This window comes from Halichoerus grypus, chromosome 14 (genome assembly GCF_964656455.1).
Source record: "Halichoerus grypus chromosome 14, mHalGry1.hap1.1, whole genome shotgun sequence".
NCBI classification, from domain to species: Eukaryota; Metazoa; Chordata; class Mammalia; order Carnivora; family Phocidae; genus Halichoerus; species Halichoerus grypus.
In genome coordinates, this window is record NC_135725.1 from 80,173,159 (window position 1) to 80,195,696 (window position 22,538).

At 54.5% G+C, this 22,538-nt stretch overlaps 1 protein-coding gene across 7 annotated transcripts in view; it reads right to left on the reverse strand.

The window, feature by feature from the left end:
* Positions 1 to 21,656: 21,656 nt before the first annotated feature.
* CDK5RAP2 (CDK5 regulatory subunit associated protein 2) overlaps positions 21,657 to 22,538 on the reverse strand; it is a 170,169-nt gene continuing 169,287 nt past the window's right edge. For all 7 annotated transcript variants that reach the window (XM_036107749.2, XM_036107748.2, XM_078061697.1 and 4 more), the window contains 2 exons: positions 22,218 to 22,264; positions 21,657 to 21,753 (listed from right to left, as the gene is read on the reverse strand). In XM_036107749.2, the coding sequence (XP_035963642.2) occupies positions 21,697 to 21,753; positions 22,218 to 22,264 (104 nt within the window). In that variant the 3' untranslated portion in view covers positions 21,657 to 21,696. The remainder of the gene's footprint in view (positions 21,754 to 22,217; positions 22,265 to 22,538) is intronic.

Sequence of the window (22,538 nt, forward strand, 5' to 3'; positions counted from 1 at the left end):
ATCAACACAGAAGTATTCTCTTGCAGTTCGGGAGGTCAGAACCCTAAAATCAGCTTTACCAGGTGCAAGTCAAGGCGTCTGACGACCTCCGTCCAGGAGCCCTAGCAGAGAACCGGTTCCTTCGCCCGGCCTCCTCCAGCTTCTAGAACTGCATTCCATGATTCCTTGGCTCCTGGTGCCTTCCTCCATCTTCCAAGCCAGCGGTGTGGTATCTTGTCTCAGCAGCCACCTGGCCTTCTTCCTCTGTAGACAAACCCCTCCCCCCCCCAACTGCCTCCCTCTTGTAAGGACACTTGTGATTACTTTTAGGGCCTGCCTGGACGGTCCCCATCTCAAGATCCTTCATCACATCTGCCAGTCAAGGTAGCATTTACAGGGTCCAGGGATTAGGACCTGGATATTTTGGAGGGGCCATTATTCAGCCTGCCACAGCTTTTAAGTTCCAAGGAAAAGTCGTGTTCATTGCAGGGTTCTATACAAAGCCAACCCATCAAACAAGTTCCCGAAAATGCAGAATATCTACCCCTCTGCACCTGAACTTAAAAAGTTGTATATGGAGATGTTTCTGTAACAAAATAATAACTTTTAAAATTTTTGAAACAACAGAAAGACGAGCAATCCAATTCAAAGATGTGCAAAGGACTTGAATAGATATTACTCCAAAGAAAATGCACGATGACCAGCAAGCACATGCAAAGATGCTCCAGCATCATTAGTCACGAGGGAAATGCTACTGCTTCACACCACATACAGTGGCTGTCATCAAAAACCAGAGAATAGGGGCACCTGGGTGGCTCAGTCGTTTAAGCATCTGACTTTGGCTCAGGTCATGATGTCAGGGTCCTAGGATCGAGTCCAGCACTGGGCTTCCTGCTCAGTGGGGAGTCTGCCTCTCCTTCTCCCTCCCGCACTCTCAAATAAATAAAATCTTAAAAAAAAAAAAAAACAATAAAAAGTTATTGGTAGGGACAGAGGGTATGGAAAAATTGGAACCCTCCTGCATCACTGGTGGGAATGTCAACTGGTGTAGCCACTATGGGAAACAGTGTGGCAGTTCCTGGACGCGTGAAACATAGAATTACCACGTGACCCAGCAATTCCACTCCAAGGTATGCGCCCCAAAGAAGTGAAGGTAGGGACTCAAACCGATACTTGTTCGCAAAGGTTCATAGCAACACTCTTCACAATAGCTAAAGGTAGAAACCACCCAGCTGTCTGTCAACGGCTTAGTAGATAAAAGGTGCTATATCCACACGACGGAGTATCATTCATCCGAGAAATGAGGTACTTACTGTTGCATGCTTGGAAACATTATGTTAAGTGAAAGAAGCCGGACACAAATGCCCACATACTGGATGATTCCATTTATTCAAGCGTCTGCAATAAATACATCCACAAAGACAGAAAGAAGACTCGCCGTTGCCAGGGGCTGATGGGAGGGAGGAATGAGGACTGACTGCTTCAAGGGGACAGGGTTTCCTTTTGGGATGATAGAGTTCTGGAACCAGATCGTGGTGATGGATGCGTAACACTGTGAATGTACTTGATGCACTGTATAGTACCTCTAAAATCGCTCAATTGGTCAATTTTATGTTTAAAAAACTTAGGGAAGAGGAAAAGAGTAGACACAGGAAAGAATAGCCACTCGAGATAAGTTAGGACCAAGGAAAGTGCAAGCCAACTTACAAGAGAATCCGCAGGTCCGGTGTTTAGAACATTCCCTGTGAGCACGGAGGGTTTCCAGACATAGGATCACCTTCTTCTTTCTATAGATAGAATCACATCGCCTTGGTTCTGCAGTGAATATTTCCACGATCTAACATGTATAAACGGTATCTCATTGGGTTTAAAATTTTAGAGCCAACCTATGGAGAAATCATGAGAGAGCATTATGGTAACAGAGAGAATGCAAATGTTATGAACCTTGACAATGCAAGAATAATTATTTAACAAGAATCGGGGCGGGGGGTGGTGAGCAGGAGACACAGAAGGAAGTGTAAGTATACCGATTTCTTTATTTTTCAGCGCAGAGATCGATACTTACCATCCAAAAGGAATAAATCAAGAAACAGAGACTAAGTATGGTCTTAAAAGTTACAAAGGCAATCTGTACGAAAACTCAGATTAATACCAGAACTAAATTCAGTAAGGGAAAGGAGAAGTGGAAAACAGTAAAATATGCTTGGTTTCTCATCTTTCTTCACAAGGAGGAAACAGATACTGGCTAAAGGAGGTAAGTCAAGAAATAGAATTAGATTTAAAACTTCGACTGTTGGTACACATGAGTTTTTGTCTGGCTACAGATACCTTCTTTCCCTGGGGATTACCCATTCATGTGACTAAGGGGGGGCGGACCCGGCTCTGTGGCGCTGGGAAGGGTCACCCGCCCCAGCCTGGCCAGTCAGAACCTCCCCTGGGACTTGCCGGCCAGTGCTCTTGGGGAAGGTACTGACTTTCAGCCGGTGTTGTCCAGTTGGAGGAATGTGAACCCGGGCCTTTCTGTGTCCATCTTCATGCTGCAGGGCATGCACCTGTGGAGAGACTGAAGCAAGTCAGAGCCATGACAGTGATGAGTCCCTAGACGTGCCTGGAGCCCCTATCGCCCTTCGGATTCCTGTCATCTTACCCAGTGAATTCCCCTTTTGCTTTAAAAATAAAGTGGCCTGGGACAGCCATTTGGCTTTTATGCTGTGCTGATGAGTGGTACTGACCCAGGGAAGAATCCTCCAGAAGGAAGGTGAGTTCACCAGCACTGAAAAGGGGTCAGAACAACAGCCCACGGGACAACCCTCAGGCTTTCAGGACCAGGACACAGACAGAGTTCAGTGCCCAGAACATCACTCCGTGTAGGAATAATGATCGTGGCAAGAACTTGACTTTGGGACAGCCAGACCGGAGTGCAGATCCCGCCATCCAGGATCTGTGCAAGTCGGACACAATTCTGACGTTAGCACCCTCATTACTGAAAGAGAGATAATACTATAATGTCTGTCCCACGGGGTCACTGAGACAGCGAAATAATGAATGAAAAGGTACTTTATCAACAACGCTAGGTTTTCTTTTTTATGACTCTTAGTCCCTGAGTTGGTCAGCTAAGCTGGTTCTGTTGTCTGACTACGGCTGTCCCCTTAATTCGATCCCAACCACCCACAAATGTATGCTGTGGTTTCCAGGGGGTGTGAGAGTGTGAACGGTGCATTGCAGCCCCTTCCAACCACTCGGGGTGGGGGTGGGGGGACAAACCACCCCAGAGGTCACAAGTCACTCACCTGAGATTGTCGTCCATCTGCCGCATCACTTCCCAGCGGGCACCTCACCCTTCTGGCCACTTCTTCTCTTAATTCTATTGTGCTTTTGTAAATGCCATCCTCATGAAGGGGCAAAGGGGATGTTTTTAGAGTGACTGGTATGGTTCGGATGATCTGTGCATCTGGAGATAGAGAAACCACTGTGGGGGGGCTTGGAATGGCTTGGCACTAAGATGGTGGCACTTACAAGTTATGTAGTGTTAGATTCTTTTTGTAAACTTTTATGTTTTCTCTTATTCTAAACGTAATATTGTGTCTTGTAATCTTTTATTGTAAGTAATATAAGTAATATTATTTATTGCAGGAAACATAGAAAGATAAAGAAGAAAATAAAAGTGACCTACAATCCCACAATCCAGATTTAAACTCTGTTTAGCCTTGTTTAACATTTTGGTAGACTTTCTTTTTTTTTTAATACTTTATTTATTTACTTGAGAGAGAGAGAGCAAGCAAGAAAGAGAGAGAGTATGAGTGGGGAGGAGGAGCAGAGGGAGAGAGAGAAGCAGACTCCCTGCTGAGCAGGGAGCCCGACTCGGGGCTCGATCCCAGGACCCTGAGATCACGACCTGAGCCGAAGGCAGACGCTCACCAACTGAGCCACCCAGGCGCCCTGGTAGACTTTCTTCCACTCTGTTTTACTAACATTCCTGAAATCATATTCTATATTCTACCCTGCTTTTTCCATTCAGCATTATATTGTGAGCATATTCCCATTTCATTAAAAACTCTTTAAAAAATATATTTTTTACCAGCATAATGCTCCAGGGCATCAAAATCTATTTAATCAAATTCCCATTATTAAATATTTTAGATGCTTCTGGTTTTTTACTACTGATCATGCGCCCTATTTTTTTTTTTTTAACCTATTCAATAAGAGGCTTCAATCACGTGTATGTGTTGTAACTGACAGGCTCAGCCCTGCAGCCCCCCCGGGTTCACGGTAATACACTCAGGATTCCAGGTCCAGCCTGAGGTCCATCGCCGCCCACACAGGGGGCAGTGACCCTGCCCCAAAAGCCCTCTGTCCTCCCTTGCCTCCTGACCCTCCAGGGGGGCACACCAGTTCCCCCCAGCACCCCCAGTTTGTATCTCTGGAAGCAGAGACTGTGGCCTCAGCCACGTCCTTCAAGAAGGCTCTGGGCTCCCTATACAAGCAAATCCCTCCCCCTCAGCCCCCAGGCCCAGAAGGTAAATGTGCCGTTTTCTAAACCCCCCCAAAGAAATGGCCCCTTGAGGCGCTAGCCCCAGAGCATCGGGTGCCTACAGACTGCGTCTGTGTCATTGAGACCCCTGCATCTGTCCTTGCCAGGGGAGGGGGCACCACAGGAGGTAGAGCCCGAGAGGACCAGCCAGGAAGATCCTGAGCCAGGATCCTACAAGCCAGGAAATGGAGCTCACAGCATTGCTCCTCATTCTCGACCCTTGTCGCCATCTGGTGTCCCCATCCAGCTGCACATATCCCCTACATCCCATCATTCCAGGGTCTGGGCTAGGACAGAGGACATCTGGGGTCCAGCTCTAGCCCTGCCGCTTACATGCTGTGTGTCACTGGGCAAGTGCCTTCCCCTCCCTGGGCTGTGGGGAAGGTGGAAATGGGACACGACCAGATGGTCTTCAAAGCCCTCCTGGGTCTGATGATTGCGTCTGAGCCCCACAGACAGGACTCCATCTGCAGGACACAGTGGGAAGGGAGGCCAGCCGGCTTCCCGGGGCCTCACGGACACAGACACTGAGCCGGGGCGCACCAGCTTCTTCGGCCTCAGACCTTTTCCTCGAGGGCTCTGCAGAAGAGCTTCAGCAAGCACCTTGGCAAAGGCTGGAGGCCAGACGTGAAGGAGAGCAAACAGTCTCCACTTCTTGAAGCAAACGGCAGGTGCCATGAGTCCCAGGGCTGCTGAGGGCAAGTGTCCTTGTCGGGGAGACCGGAGCCGGCGTGGGGGGGCTCCTGGCAGCCAGCCCTGCAAGGTCTGAGCATCGGTAGGTAATGGGAGTGACAGCTTGCGGTCCACTGGGCAAAAGAGGAAGTCGTGCGTCTATCCAGATATAAATAGTGAACAAGGTTGACGAGGAAGGGGACATTTGCATAGTTTTAAAAACCCTTCCCACATATAATCACTAATTTCAAAGGTAAAAGAAGTGACTTACTGTGATAGGAGCTTACAGACGCCACCCTGATGGAGCCGCCAGGAGTGGGACATTCTGAAACTCACACACCCTGACAAGAGGTACTGAGGAGACCCCTGTGTCGCTTCTGGGACAGTCCTTCAAAAACCTGCGTCTCACCTTTAGGAGACATCAGACAAACCCACATGGAGCGACGTTCGAGAAACAACTTCAACAATGTCAAAGTCACTAAAGTCAAAGGGAGAAAGACAAAGAGAAACGGTTCCAGGTTGAAGGAGAAACAGAGCCATGAGGATGAAGTGCAGCACACAGGATACGAATCCTGGGTCCTTGTCCTGAGAAGGACAGCACTGGGGCATTTGGTGGATCTCTGGGGTCTGAGGTTAGATGGTAGAGCACATCCATGTGAATTTCCTAATGGTGACAGTGGCAACCTCTAAGAGGGTCCCCAGTGGTCGCCCCTCCCCTGGAGTGAGAACATGGCAGAAGAGATGAGATGTCACTTCTGAGGTTAGGTCTTAAAAAGACTGTGGCCTCTCTCTCTCTCTCTCTCCCCCCTTCCCTGCCCGCCCCTCTATCTCTCGTAACCCACTTTGCCGCAAGCAAGCTGCCATATTGTGTGCAGCCCCATGGAGAGGCTCTCCTCTCCCAGTGATAAACTGAGGGCCCCAGTCCAATGGCCTGTGAGGACCTGAAGCCTCCAACAATCACCTGAGAGAGGTTACAAGTGGGTCCTTGAGACCCAGTCGGGTCTGAGGATCGATGTAACCCTGGCCAACAGCTTGACTCCACCTCATGAGTCAAAAGCATCCAGAATGCTTGAGCCAGAAACATCCAGCTAAGCTGCACCTGTGAGAACGTATATGTTCGTTGTCTTAAGCCACTGACTTTGGGGGTGATCTGTTAGGAGGCAGCAGATAGCCCGGCCGTATTGTGGTTATGAGGAGAATGTCGTGTTTACAGAAATATACGCCGGCGAGTGGGGACATCGGATGGGGCATTATTCTCAAATGAAGGAAGGAATGAAGAGTGCTTCGTACTGACAACTCGGCTGTATATTTAAGATTGTTTTCAGCTTAAGGGGTTTATTTTATTTTTTTAAAGATTTTATTTATTTATTTGGCAGAGAGAGACACAGCGAGAGAGGGAACATAAGCAGGGGGAGTGGGAGAGGGAGAAGCAGGCTTCCCACGGAGCAGGGAGCCCGATGCAGGACTCGATCGCAGGACCCTGGGATCATGACCTGAGCCGAAGGCAGATGCTTAACGACTGAGCCACCCAGGCGCCCCAAGACATTTATTTTAAAAAGAAGTAATGTGCCCTGTGGACGCAAGCGTGGCTCCAGAAGGGCCGTACTCAGGACACAAAGAAGTAAGTATAATGTGGGACTTCAGCCATCGGGATCTCTCTCTAAAACGGGATGGAGCTGCCCCTACTTTAGACCCTTCCATGACTTTCTGTTGCCCTCAGGATAAAATCCACGCTCCTGGGTCTGGCATTCGAGGCCACCTCCCCATGCCCACTCCACCTGCGTCTTGCATGCCTTTTATACCCTCCTCCAGACAGGGCACTTTCTAGCAGCTCCTGGAGCCCTGCTGTTTGACACACACACACACACACATGCACACATGCACACACACACACACGCACACGCACACACACATGCACGCACCCCCGTGCTTTCTGTGCCTGGAATGCCCCACTCCCCTTCTTCCCCAGATGGTCCCTCCATAATCCCCCAAGACTCGTTTCAGAGCCCCTCTCCCTCTCCGTGCCCCCCCCCCAGCCCCTTCTCCCTCCCCAGTCCCAGCACAGCATGCAGAACGTGTTCCCAAGGGCTCGGTCAGGGAGGGCGGAGGCTCGGCCTGGTTCCCTGTGGGGACTCAGCGCCCACGCCCTCAGGGCACGGTGGCAGCTCCCTTCCAAGGTCCCCTGTGCCTGACGGAGACATGACCAGGGAGGGAGCCCCCCAGCCACCCCTCACGGGGACTGTCAGTCAGAGCAATACATTCGGGACTCAGTCTTGGGGGGCGGAGGGCCCGGATTCTGGCCCCTAGAAGTGACCTCCCTGTGACAGGCCCTCGGTCCCCCGCGGAGCCCTGAGGAGGCCCCCAGGGAATTTCAGGCGCTGCAAAGGAGCAATTTGTACTTCAGGCCCGTTCATGAATCCCTGAACGGGGGAATTAATTACTGTCTGTCAAAATTAGACTTCTCCTTTCCTTCGAGATGCATCTTCTTTTTATTCTTAATTAATTTTTAAAATTACGACGCCAGTGTGAAGTCTGATTTATTTTACTTTTAGCATTATTTCTCTGATAAGCAATTTCACTTGATGCCAGGCGCCTGCCTCGGCCCCAGCTTGCCGCCCGGGCCCTCACTCCCGCTAACCCACTTCTGGGGGCCCTTGCGGCCTCGCCGTCCGAGCTTATCCCTCCCTCCGTCCCCAGAGGAAGGGGCCTGGCAAGTTCGGGGTTTGTAAGGTGCTCCTGCATGGCTGCCTCATGACCCCACAGAAACCCTTCTGAAGCAGAGCCGGTCATCCCCCCGTTTGACAGGGGAGGAAACTGAGTCTCATGGAGGAGAAACGACCAGAACATGTTGGAAGAAAGGGTCCTGAGCCAGGCTCAGACTCCAACTCTGACAACTCTTCCCCCCCCACCCTGGTCCTCAGATGGGGCCTGTCTTGACTCAGAGACCTTTGATTACGCGCCAGGTGCTGACAGGACAGGGCCTGCAAGACGCAAGCTTTTGTCTGCCCCGGAGCCCCCCGCTCCTGTCGGGGTGAATGCCCTCCCGGCGCGGGGGCCCGCCGCCCTGCCCAGCACCCCCCCCCGCCCCCCACTCCAGCCCCGAGTCCCACGAGAGGCTCCCGCTTGGCTCTGGCTCAGCTCACACAGCCCGCCTCCGCCCTGGGACTCGGCCCACGCTGCTGAGCTGAGCGGACCCCGCTCCCGGGCCCCCGGGGAAGGGGGACAGCGGCCCAGACAGGGAAGGGGAGACAGAGGTGTGGCGAGCCCCCGCCCCCGTTCCAGTTCCTTCCGTGGCCGGCTCCAGCCTTGCTCCTCCCAGCCGGGTCCACAAGACCGGGAGCCCCCTCCGTGGTCTAAATCGGTCTGAAGGGGACGGGGGCCCCTTTCCGCCCCGCGGGTTCTGACCGGCAGGTGGGCGTGCAGAGCTGGAAGGACGTGGTCGCTCAGCCCGACGTGCCTCAGGCACAGTCAGGTGACACCAAGCGGCGAGGGTTAGGGGCTGACAAGTGGACATTCCAAACCCCAGAAATGGTCTGTCCCTGCTTGCTTGTCCCCTCCTGCCTCCTCAGGCAGAGCCCTCGTGGGGGAGGCTGACACGCAGGCCGCCCGCCCACCTCCCAGCCCACGACTGTCACGACAGCCTCGGGGCGGGGTGAGGGGGGACGGGAGCTGGCTGCCCTTGCTTCTTGCCACCACGCTTTTGCCAGGCCCTCCTACCACGGCCTGCCTACTCACTTATGACCACCCCTCCTCCAGAAGGCCCCGGAGCAGAGCTGCTGGGTTGTGACATTGGTGAGCCATTTAAAGTCCCTGGATCAGCCTCCCTGGTGCCTAGCCCGGGCCCGGCTCCGGGGAGCGTCATTTATCCAGCAAAGAGGGATGGAGGGTCTACTAGGTGCCAGGCGAGAGAGATGAGGTCCCCGCTCTCCCCGAGGGTGCCGTCTACGAAGGGATGAGACAGTGCACGGGGGCATAGCACAGGTAAAAATTATACGACGGCAGGCCTGCTAAGTGGGAGCAGGAGCATGGGGGGGTGGGGTGCAGGTCGTGTTTGCAAACAGGGGTCCGCATGGGCCTCACTGAGAAGGTGACATCCGAGAAAGTGTCCAGGGGGGTGAGGGAGTGAGCCCTGTGGACGGATGTCTGTGGGGAGGGCATTCCAGGCAGAGGGAGAACCCAGACTCTGAGGCAGCAGCACTCGGAGCATGTTCGGGGTTGTGGGGGGCGGGGGGGAGCAAGGGAGCGGGGGAGGCTGGGCTGGAAGGAGAGATGGAAGAGAGGGCAGGGGTGAAGGCAGAGGGTGACCCCAGGGGAGGCCGGGAGGGGCAGGCATATTTGGTCAGGAAACTCGAGAACTGAATCCGAATTTGGGAAGGTTCCTACAAGCTAGGTAGCGAGAACCACAGACATTGTTCACATTGAGGAAGGCCCATGACATCCGGCTACGTGGGGATCAGGGCACAGCGGGGTGGACTCAGTCCAGGGGAGTCCCCAGGGGGAGTGTCTGGAGCTGGGACTTGGGACGCATGTCCCAGAGGCTGCGCTGGCTTCCGCCATAACAAAATGCCACCACCTGGGGGGGACTTAAACCAACAGAAATGTATTCTGGAGGCCAGACGTCCAAAATCCAGGGGCGGGCAGGGCCACGTTCCATCCCAGGCTCTGGGCGGAACCCTTCCTCGCCTCTTCCTCCCTTCTGTCTGCTGGCGGGTTCCTTGGCTCGCAGCAATGTCCCTCCAATCTCTGCCTCCCCCCTGTGTCCCCATGTCTTCACCTGGTGCTTCCCTGCCACGGGTCTCTCTCCTCTTACAAGGACACCCCTTACGTGGGGTTGAGGGCCCACCCTCTCTCCAGGATGACCTCATCTTCCCCAGTGACGTCTGCAACAATCCTATTTCCAATAAGGTCCCACTCTGGGGTGCCAGGGGTTAGGACTCAAAGGCCTCTTTAAGGAGGAATATGTACAGTTTCAACCCAGACGAGACTTCTAACCTCCCAGGGGCTCAACGTGTGACCTTGGCTGTGCCACGCCCCCTCTCTGGGCCTCTGTCTGTCCTCCTATAGGACAGAGGGGCTGGCAGGCCAATGCCCCCGACCGCCTGGCTGGTGACTTTCCAGGTCCTTTTGCAGAAACTCCGCTCCTTTTCTCGCTGTGCCGCAGGGACGGGAGCTTAGACGCTTCCAAACTGTATCTTCACCATAAAACAAATATTTTGAAAAGCTTTTTGATGTCGCTTTAATGGAGTGCGGAAAACACCGTTCAACAACCCCTCCCATTTTTAATTCCATCCTTTTTGCTGGTTTTTTTCCTCCTTTAAACCTTATGTTTGCTTTCATGTTACACGTTATTTATTTAGTTACATGTCAATTAGTGTCTATTCTCCAAGCAACAAGCACATTAGCAGCAGCAGAGGCTGGGATTAAAATTTGCAGCCCAGTCGGTGCTCCGGAAGCCGCGCCTACCCGACTGAGAAAACAGCACCTCTTTGTCATTTCAAAAGATGACCTTCCTCTCCCTTCTTCCCGTTCCTGGCTCCTGATTTAATTCCAGCTGACTCCTCCGCGGTCCCTGCACTGACGTGATGGCTTTGAGATGGAACTTTTTTAAATGCACAAAGGAAGATGCCGCTCCTGTTAAGGGTGGCCTTTGATGACAGTTAGTGGAAGACAGGAGTCGGCTGGATTTGAATAACATGCTCTAAATTGTCAGTGCAGGGGTTCTAACTCAGCTAGCCTAATCCGACACACCTCCGTTCAGCGGTTCAGCAAACACTTAATGAGGTGACGCGATGTGGTGGGGACATGGTCCCAGCTCCAGGGCCGGCTCCTTGATTTACAGGGCACCGCCCCCGAGCAAGTGAATGAATCACACTGAGATTTATACCCTTGTCTGCAAAATGGGAGAATTAATGCAGAGGATGTTGCAAGGATGGAGACTGAGTGTGTGGAGCTTTGCAAACCAGGCTTCAGCCCCCGACTATGCCAGCAAACCCGAGGCGTTTATTTGTGCACGTTAATCACGTGGCCAGAAGGTCTCCGGGGACAAGAGATGGAGGATGGGAGTCCCTAGGGCAGAGACAGGGGTCTGTCCCCAGCCCAGCCCAGGACAGGATCTGACCACAGTGCACAAGGCTGCAGGCAGAAGGTGGAGGGACCATGAGACCCCTGCCTAAGCAGGGGGAGCTTCAGAGCACAACCACAAGGCAAACAACCAAGAAACTGGGAGGGCAGCATTTTTGCTTTCTCTGTTCCCAACATGCTACTGCACAGATCCAGGCAATGGAGGAATCAGGATGGCTGAGCAACACCTGCGGCCACCGCATGCCTTTGAAAGGCGCCTTTCTCTGCCCTTGGTCTCCTGGGAGCAGGAGAGATTCTCCTGGTGGCTCCAATGGGAAGGCAGGTGCCCCCAGGGGACGTGACTGAGTGTGATTCTTCCCAGATCACATTATAACACAGTGCCTTGCCCGGGACTTCTGTTCTGCCACTGCTAGAACCCAAGTGGCCTGAGGGGGACGATCCGAAGGGTTCCCCCTTTGGCGAGAGGCAGGACGAGGAGCCCGCTTGAGCCCTGGCTCCCCCTGACCCTCTCTGTGACCTCGGGCAGTTGTCTTTACCTCTCTGAAAAGTTCCTTCAAGTATAAAAGAAAAGGAGATGAAGCATAATTTACACAACTGTTCGCTGAGAGATTAACAGTGAGAAAATATACGTAAAACACCTTAAACGGGGGTTCCCTCTTTTCTCCAGCCTTCTTCGTGTGTGGCCACACCCCGGCCACGGGGAAACCAGATGGCTGGCTGGAGGCAGGAGAGGGAGTAGCGGCTCCTCACCAGGATATGCCCATGCCTCCTGGCTCAGGAGCCAGAGCGATGCTCCCAGAACCCATCAGGCCACCCCTCCTCAGCTCCAGACCCCCCCAGCGTCCGCCCATGTTCCTCAGAGTCACACGGACCCTCCGAGGACCCTGGTATCCTCTGAGCCTTTGTCCCCCCACTCACTGGCCTCCTCCCTGCCCCCAGGCTCCTGGCTCCCTCCTGCCTCCTGGTGTTGCTCCCACAGCTGTCCCCTCCCTTGGCCTGGGACACGCTTACCTCACCTCCTCCTGCTCTGCTCCCCTGTCCTGGGGGCTGAAGCACCTTCACTCCTAACAGAGGAGATCCTTCCCTCCTCCGTTCTGCTCCCGTGCTGCTAGAATCGAGGCCAGGGTCCAGGGATGTGTCTCCAGGGCCCAGAACAGTGCCCGCCACCTGGTGGGAGCCCTAAATATCTATGCAAGGGTGACAGTGGCCCAGGTGGCCAGGCCTGGATCAGGGCAGGCCAGTGAGGTCCAGGGAGGAAGCCCTTCTAACTCACTGTGCCACAGGGTCCCTGGGGCATCTGTTCAAACGAGGGACACCACGGAGCCACCACACCTCACTCGAGGGCTAGGAACCCCCACCGGGGCAATGGAGAAGCCTCCAGGACCCCCATGCAGCTAGGCTGGAGAGGGCTCTGAGTCCCAGCCCTGGCCCCAACTTGGGGTACGACCTCGGGCAAGCACTTTCCACCCGGACGAATAAAGCATCAGGCCACTGGTCTGCAAAGGGGGCCCCTCGGAGCCCCAGTATTCTGTGGAGGGGCCTCAGAGAGGGGTTGGAGGTGTGGTGGGCTGGCTAGTGGTCAGGACCCCTTCTGGCTGCCTGGTCTACTGGGCTTCCACATGAGATTCTTCGTGACAATCGGCTGGATTGCAGCTCCCAGCGATGACTGAGACTTGGGGGACGCCGGCTAGCCAGTCCCGGGCCTCGGGCTCCCGGCTTCACAGTCCCCAGCTATCGGAGCGGGGGGTGGACCAAGTGACCCTGACGTGCCCTCCCAACTCAGAAGCTCAGGCGCTCGGGGTGCCCCGCAGCAGGAACGTCGTGAGGAAGCGTGGGAACCAGGTGAGGAGCGGGCGACGGCGTCTGCAGACGGACAAGTAGCATCACACAATGTAACACTCTAATGGCAGAATCTTTTATATTAGAATAGACATTATGGAGCACGGTTCCATCAAATGAATATAATAGACTTGTTTTATATTACAATGCACACTGTAATTACACATTTCAATAATTCCTTCAACGCATTACATAGAAGCATTCTGAAGTAACAGAGTCCTGTAACCATATATAATCCGCCTAAGGGGAGGACGCTGCACGTGGAGACGGGTGACAGAGAGCCAGCAGAGAGAACCCTAATCTCCTCTCACCTGGGGCCACTTGGCTTCTGACTCTGATCTCTGGACGTTCTTCAGAGGGGGCACCTGCCTGCCCATGTAGACAGGAATCCCCTCTACATCTCCAACTGCACTCCTGCAATCATACCTCTGGGGACGGGGAGCTCACTAACCCCAGACTACCTATCTGATGGGCCCTGTCATTAGGAACTTATTCTACACTGCTATAGACACGTGGCTTCCGGTCTCTAAATTCATACAATCATATTTATATTGATGATCTAAGGCATTATAATAGATTTCTATTGCAGCCATCACAAATCACCACACACTTGGGAGCTTCAAACAACACAAATTTATTCTGCAGCTCTATAGGTCAGAAGTCTGACATGGGCCTCGCCGAGCTAAAATCAGAGAGTTGGCAGGACTGTGTTCTTTTCTGGAGTTTCGAGGGAAGAATCTGTTTCCTTGCCTTTTCCAGCTTCCCAGGCCATCTGCATCCTTGACTTGTGGCCCCTTCCTCCACCCTCAAAGCCTGACCCTTTTTCTGCTGTTACAGCTCTCTCAGACCACTGGTGGGAAAGATTCTCCTCTTTTCAGGACCAGTGTAATTACAGTGTCCCACCTGGATAATCCAGAATGATCTTCCCCTCTCAAGGTCTTTAACAGTAAGCACATCTGTAAATTTCCTTTTGCCACGCAATGTAAATATTCACAAGTTCCAGGGACCCGAGAATGGGCATCTCCGGGGGACAATGCTCTGTCTACTGCAGGCATTATTTTCTTACTACAATACCAAACGGGCTGTGAGTTCCTCTTCACCTATATAAAGGACATGATTGTTTATAGGATTAAATGTGACGACGTGTTGTGTAGTGTTTGGCATATGCATGTTTGATGAATGAAAAACAAATTCAATGAGCCCGGGTGGAAGGATCAGTGATGGAATCCCCTTTGTCAATATCCCTCCTAAAGTGAGGTACAGGAAATGATCACAAGGCTCACCACGCATCATGACAGGTCACGGACAGAACAAGCCTATTCACCTCTCTTGTTTGGACTCTCTCTCTACTAATGCAGCCAAGAGAACATTAGCATTTGAAGCCCTTTCTTTAGACAGTCTGTTAACTTAGCTGCTCGTAAGTCCGTTAAAACCCTAAGTCTGTCTCTAGTTACAAGGGGACAAATAGGATCATGCCCATTTTCTAGGGGGATAAACTGAGGCTTAAAGGTTGGGGGCTGATGCGTGGAGTCAGGCTGAGGGGGTGGGAGACGGGCACTTCAGACCAGGAGACACACACAGAGCCTGGCACAGCAGGGGAACAGGTGCCTTGGGGGCCCTGAGGGGTGTGGCAGGACGGGCCCCTCTGGGTGGGAGCAGAGTTCCCACCAGTGAGGAGCCCAGAGAGATGGGAGCTGAAGGCCGGGGTCAGACCGGGGAGGGCCTGCGTGCCACGGAGGAACGGGCGCTCGGTCTCGGGAGGTGTGCAACCTTCGGGCTCCTGGCTGATAAGCTCACCCTGCCTTGTCCACAGAGACCAGATGGATGCAGGAGGCGGGGAGGCCCACGGGGAGGCTGCAGCCCTCACCCCGGCCAGTAAGGAGGAAGAGGAGGGATGGAGAGGAGAGGACAGAGAGGTTAAGGGGGGAGCAGGGCAGACTCAGCTGCGAAGAGGCAGAGAGAGGTCAAGGACAGCCCTGGGGAGACTGGAAGCAGCACGGGGCTGGGGGACAGGAAACTCCCAAGGGAGGAGGAGAAAGGATGGCTTATTACCCTCATCTCAGAGATGAGAAACTGAGGCTGGGAGAGCTCAGATCCCCTCCCCGAGGTCAGGCAGCCAGAAGGCCATGGAGCCGAAACACAGGCCGTTTCTACGAAGCTGCCTGGACACCATCCTGGTGGCCCACAGCCAGGGCAGCAGGCCGCTCCAGGGCGGGACCCAGAGTCGGCAGACCAAACAGGAGTCCCAGCAGGTCCCCAGGAGGCCACCTCAGGCCGCTGTCCCCCTTCTGCCCCAGCCATCAGCCTTCCTACAGCTGCAGCGAGAAGAGAGCAGGGTCGTGTGTCCGCAGGCCGGCCCACCTGCCATGGAGCTGCTCCGGGTCCTCACTTCCAGCCTTTCTCTCCCCACCTCCCCTCTTCTCTGGCTTTCTCCTTCATCTTCCTTCAGGCACCATTGGTTCCCAACGCCAAAACCTGGCCCGAATCCTGAGAACTTTGTATCCAGCTTCACGCTTGGCACCTCGACTGCACTTCACCACCAGGGGGCCCTGGTGGCCTCTGTGCCTTTGCACAGGCTCTTCCCCCCCCCCCCCCCCCCCCCCCGACTGGAGTCCTTCCACTCCCCGACCTGTAACATCCTGTCTTCTTTGCAGGACAGTCAGCATCAACACCCCTCCGTACTGTCACTTCTCCATGAACGAGGCCACACCATGGCCTCAGCGAGACCCGGCGGCCCTGACCCTCCCGTCCCTCCCCCTCCCCCGCGTGTCTGCACACACAGCCCCACTCAGCCAACGCACCGGTCCCCGGGTCCCCCTAAGTGGCTCAAATCCACCCCACCTCTCCGTGCCCGGCCTTGCCCAAGTGAGCACACTCTGGCCTGGACATGCTCCGCAGCCTGCCCCCCATCTGGCCCCCCGGCCCCCCGGCTGTCCCTCTCCACGGCTGGCTCCACCCTCCCCAAACAGAGATCTCTCCGCGTCTCCTCACTGCGCGACACCCTCTTCCAACGAAGCCTGCCCACCTCCAGCCTGTCCTCCCCGTCCTGCCGCTGTCGCTGACTGGATCCCAAGCTCTGGCCAGGCCAGCGGACCACACACACGCCTTTGCCAGGCTGTTTGCTCTGCCTAGAACCCCCTCCTCCCCACCTGCCCACCTCACAAACCCCCGGCACCACAGCCCCCTCCCGGCCCACCCCCGAGGCCTGTGGGGAGCCTCTTTCCCGGGCGCCCGTGCTCTTGTCATGTATCACCACCTCCCAGAGTTAATCGTGTGCTAGAAGGTGAGTGTCTCCCACTCCCCCGGCCGCTCAGGAGTCACACATACGTTGCGGGTGGGCCGGCGGCCAGTGGCTTCCACCACCACCGAGCCTTGTCAGCTGGTCTCCCCACGTCCGTGACCCCGGAGCCCACGGTCACATTGGAGAACCAGGGCAGGCTGCTCTCTGTCCCCCCCGCCATCTGCCATCAACGAGCCGGAGCCACACGTTGTTCTGTTTGGCAGAAGAAAGCGGCGTTAATAGAAATAGAGGGTCTTTCCAAGCCTGAAAACCTGTAATTAAGCCCTCCTGCGAACGCCTGTTAACAAGGATGTGATTACGGCGGGAGAGGCGAGTGTGGGAAGGTGCTTGGTTGCCACTGTGCGTTTACTAAGGTGACGATCGGGTAGGAGAGGGGCCCACCTTGCCCAGTGCGGCCCTCTGGGTGGGGGCAGGGCAGCGGCCTCCCCAGGGTTCGGTCAGATGGACAGACTAGAAGGGCAGGAGGACAGAAGTCCAAGAGGGGTGAGCGAGAGGCAGCCCCCACTGCTTGTCTCCTGCTGAGGATGGAGAGACGAAGACCAAGCCAGGGATGGAGCTGGACTTCAGATCTGGTGGCAGGAACCTTCTGGACGCTGCCAGTGTGGATCACACCGGGGCCACCCGAACCATCTCGGCACTTACCATGCTGAGCATGTTCACACGCACCACGGTGGCTAAGGGGGCCTGAGCTCCCCGGCCTGCTGGCCTGCGTTTGAATCCAGCTGCACCGACCCTGGGCCACGTGACCTTGGGCAGGCCGCTCTGTGACCCAGGTTCTCTTCTGGAAAAAGCAGCATCTCCCCCACAGGGCTGTCACATGATTGCATGTGATAGTTATGAAGACTGCCCGGCCCACAGGCCCCCGTGAACAAGTCTTTCCTATTGGCATTCTTAACTTGTCTGTTCTCCCCACCAGACTGGTTTCTTCCAAAAGGACACTGAAGAAGTCCTGGGAATGTTTGCTGAGTGAGTATATCGGCTGCCGTGTGGCTGGTACTAGGGCCAGAGCGGGGAGCAAATCACACTGGTCTGTTGCCTCACAGACCTTCTAGCTATTGACGGGGAGAGGCATAACCCAAAAAATGACACTCGTACAATCCAGTCACAACAACGGCCATGTGCCTGTGACGGGGAACCACGCTGAGACTAGTCTTCCTGGTGGGGAAGGATTCCCTGATGAGGCTCTGAGGCATGAGTAGGAGCCAACTGGCCAGAGAGACAAGAGAAGCCAGGGAAGCTGATGGAAGCGTGCTAGGCAGGTGGGAGCATGTGCAAAGGCCCTGTGGCTGGAGAGAGGGAATGGAGAGACGAGACTATGAGGCTGCAGCATGGGGAGCTGAGAGGGTGGGCAGCTGGAGGGGAATGAGGACTGGACAGGACTCAGTCCACCAAGGGCCTACAGGTCATGCTAAGTGCAGTGGGAAGCATTCAACATTTTAAATGGAGATAATATGATCAGCTTTGCATTTTAAAGAATCCCTCTAGCTGGGATATGGAGACATTTGGAGAGGGTAGGGCTGGATGTGGGGAGTCCGACTGGGAAGGCAGCAAGCGATCCAGGTGAGAGATGATGGTCACCTGGACCAAGATGGTGATGGAGATAAATGGAGAGGAAGTAGACAGCGTGGTCATGGCCGCGGACGGAATGTGGAGGGTGAGGAAGAAGGAGTCAGGGTGACTCCAGCACGTGCTATACCACAAGGCAGAATCTTCGCTGAGATAAAGAACAAGCAAACCCCAGGGATTTGGCCCATGTCTGGGACTTACGGTTAGCTATTATCTATCTTTATCTTTCCGCATCATCATCTTGCAGATGAGCAAACGGAGGCCGAGTCCTACTAGGACCCCCTGAGGGCCAGGACAAGATCCTGGGTCTCTGGATCTGCCCATACCCAGCCCACCTGGTGCCGACAGAGTGAGTCGGGAAGGCTTCATCTGTGGCAGAAGGTACACACGTCTGGCCCCTAAGGCAGAGTCCTGGGCTTCTCAGAAGACGGGATGAGCAATTTTGATAATTGAATTTTTGAGTTAGACTTAAAATATGGCCAAGATTGAAGAGGCAATTTGGCAGGGTCGGCAGCCCCCAGGCAGGTCTGCCTCCATAATGCTGAGAGCTTATTAACAAGATCACTCTTCCATTCCCAGCCCCTTTACAAGTGGTTCTCGGGGCTGCTGTGTCCAGGAATTCAATTGTGGGTCTCCGGGGCCAGAGTCACCCAGAGACGTGTTGTTGGAAAGGATAGTGAGAATACTTTGGTTTGTGAGGAAGGGCCGCAGTTTTTTGAATAGATAGCATCCTGGGGAGACAGGATAATCCAGAGGACAGGACAGAGAACAGGTTTTGACAGACTCAGGCTCAAATCCTGGCTCCCGCACTTACTAAGGGGACACTCCCCCGTCTTCTCATTTGTGAAATGTGCAGGGTGGTGCAGATTAACGAGACCAGGCAGGGCACAGCCGCTGCTGTGGAGACAGGCACCAGCCCGGGGGGGAGGTGGACAGGTGGGCCAGGGCGGGGCGAGCAGGAGGCTCCCAGGTGAGCTGCAGACCCTGTGGCCCCCCTCCGGCTCCCTCTCTGTGTATTTAGCCCCTGCAGCTACTGCTCTCAGGTGCCGCTCCTCAGCTCACGTGGTGATTAATTTCACCGCCGGAGAAACTGACACATCCTCCTGAATTCAGCTGCTGGTAAAATTAACTCACGGGGGACAATGGAGCTTTCTCTGAGGTCCAAATTGTCCTTATTCCAGTTTGTTCTTGGCCTGGATCCAGCCCAAACAAACCAAGCTGCTCCCGTATCCCCCAGAGGAAGGAGGGCCTCCACTGGCCCAAGGCTGGGAACATTGTACACGAGTCTAAACGGGGCGGCAAGAATCTACTTTGCTTTGGGTTACTGTGTTCGTGGACAGTTGTGGGTGACCAGAGCCCCCTCCTCTGTGGGCCCTGCTCTCAGGCATGCCTGGGCTTACCAACCAGATGGACCTGGGATGTAGCAGAATCCAAGGTGGATCACCTCCACCCTTCCAGCTCATGCCCCTGAAATGACCAAGTTCAGTGCTCATGGGCTGGGCAGTAACCGTGTGCCGGACAATATATGTACCACTTCCCCTGCCGGTTCAGCTGAACCCAGCTCCGACTTCCAAGCCTAGCCTGGGCTCTAAGCACTCACTGTACCACTGACCATCACACACACAGACATGGACACACACACACACACACCCCTACACGCTTGTGTGCATTTGTGCACATCAGCCACATGAACGTAAAGCAGTGCTTCAAACATCTGCTTGAGACCAGCCACCGAGAAACACTGAAGACTCACGGATTTTTGGAAAAGGTCCTATTGTTCAGCGAGTCCCAAAGTTTGAGGCTCACGACTATAACCGGGACTGGACAGAGGGGGGGACTGCCATTTCAGGGGCAGAGAGACTGGTAAGGGAAGCATGCCACCTGGGACGAGGCGCCAAACCTCCTGCTGCCTCCGCGGGAGCACGCTGAGCCACCTCGTGTGCAGATGGGAGCTTCCACGGAGGAATCCATTTGCTCAACTTCTCGAAAAAGGGGCTGCCACGTTATTTTATGCGCATATCAGAGTTTTCACACACTGGCATGTATTGAAATAAGGTACATCTGTGCAAATATTTCTCATGAAGAAAGCTCAGATGACAGGAACCCAAGCAGAGCAGGTCCCCACTGACCCCCTGCCCCACCCCCGCACTTCATGGGAAACCAAGGCCAAGAGGCAGGGAGCCCGGCATGGGAGGCCTGCCCTCCACTCCCAATGCCTCTGGCTCACAGTCACCTCAAATCATCCTTGTGTCCGCGGAGCTGCGGGGGCAGCAGCGAGAATACAACGTGGGGTTTGGCAGGACAAGAGGGATCAGGGCCTTGGACAAGTCACACTGGCCAGAGCAGGGCCTGGTACACCTTGTTAGGGACTTGGGCTTGGAGCCGAGGGTCAAACTGTTTCAGGCGGGGCAGCATCCTGGGGCAGATGGTGCTTTCTCGCCATACCTCGGCTGCTACAGGGCAGAAAAGGAATTCAGATGTGGCAGGCAAGATTCGAGAAACCTGGCGGGAGAGGAACTAAAGACAAGGAGCGCAGGGGTAGGGAAAGAGGCAAAGGGACCAGAGACTAGGAGCTCCAAGAGGTCAAAGCAGAGGAGGGGACAAGGAGCGAGCAAGCTGACGGACATGAGGCGATGGTTCAAGGGCAAAGTGTCAGAATGAGTGATTGCAGAGGAAGAGCAAACTGAAGTGTCCCCCACACAGACGCCAAAGTCCCCAGAATGATGGCCGGCATGGGCACAGAGGGAGGTGGAGTCAGGATTCGCTGTGCTCCCCGATGATGGGCTGCTCAGCGGATGCCTGCTCCTTGGCACTGAGGTGGGCATGGGGCCATGAGGCAGAAGGAGCAGAGCTGAGCACAGAGCATGGGCTGGGGGAGCCCGGTCTGCCAGCGCCTCTGTGGGGTACTGTGGGCTTCTGCAAAGGGGGCTGAGCCCTACCCCGTTGACTTCTCAGCCATTAGGAACCTCGTGACAAAGACAGAGGATGATTAAACACAAAGGTCAATGACAAGGGTGTAGCAAACCGCCAGGCAATGTTATGGGACAGTGGAATGGAAAGAGCACCATCATCTTGGGGACACTGCATGACAAGTCCCCGCTCCGGGCCTCACTCGGACCTCTCCTCCCTGGGAACGGCACCCCTCAGGGGATGGCTCCGGGACGTGACCACACACTGCCCAGTGCAGGCCAGACGCAGATACCGGGGCCCAGCCACGCCGCACGTTGTCCTTCCTCTCTGGACACCTGAGTGACCTTAGCAGAGACCTTGGGAGGCATCCGAGGGCCGTGCCACCCCTGAGACCCTGGCCTGTCCCGCTTTGGAGTTCAGGACCTGGGCTTCCAGGCTCTGCACGAAGTAACTGAATCACCAAGTTAACATGCACCATTCAGTGAGGAGCCTCCCACCGCGGAGCTGGCTGAGCACGAAGCCAATCTACGGTGGCCACGATGGCCGCCGTGTGTCCAGCAATGACACCACAGCCCAGAGGCAAAGCACCCAGCGCCCGAGAGCTCGGGGCCTGTTAGGAGCCTCACTGCCAGGCACCCAAACGCTGTCTGACGACAACCCTTAAACCGACTTTAGGAGAGAAAACATAAAGGGAAAAGCAGATTTCCTTCAGCCAGACAGTCCTTTTCTTCCCTCCATAAATCGAAACCACACTTGTAACAAAGCCACAGCGGGAGCTCAGTGGGAACCACAAGCTTTATTGGCTGGAAAGTTCTCCTCAGGAGCCTGGTCGGCTGGGGCTGGATGTTCCTGGATGGGCACCCCCGGGCCTAAGCTAGGAAAAGGGAGGGAGAAAAGGAGAATTTTAGGGCCCATGGAGGGCTTCCAAGTAATAAGATCCCCAGCAGAGTTCAAGGCGAAACTGTTACGCTGAAACTACTTTCAAGGACATACTGTTTACTCAGTAAATATTTACAGAACCCAGTGAGATGAGATGTATTGTATTCATTCCTTCTACAGATGTTTATCAAACACCTACTACGCGCCAGGCACTGTTTGCTGTATTTCTCACTCGGAAAAATAGCCAACAAATGTAATAATTAGAACAAGCCCTGAAAACACGCGATAATAAAACGAAACTTTTTATGTGTTGCTGGTGGAAAAATGCAATTGTTTGTGGAAGACGTGTGTCCTGGTTTCACCTTCAGCTTCGTTTTTCAAAAGAAGTCACTTCCTGCCCTGCGCCCATTCCCCATGCCCCAAATGGGCTTCCAACGACAGAACTCAAAGGGGCATTACCTCCAGGTTTCCTCTGGCCTTCCGAAGGATTTTGTGGGTTACGACCACTGAGAAGAAAGAAAGAATGGGATCGTTAGACACAGATGCTCAGGGAGACAGTGTAAAAGCCGGCTGCTGGGAGGAAGCACCCCCTGAGCCCCAAACGGGTCAGGTAGACATGTGGACAAGCCAGAAGCATCCAGACCCGAGAGGTGTAGAAGGCTCCAGCTGCCCATCACACACCCCAAGACCAAAGAGTCCATGGTGGGCCAGAGTCACCTCCTCGAGGTCATGCTAAGCCACAACCTCACAGCGATACCAGCCCGTGTTTCAGGCTCGGCA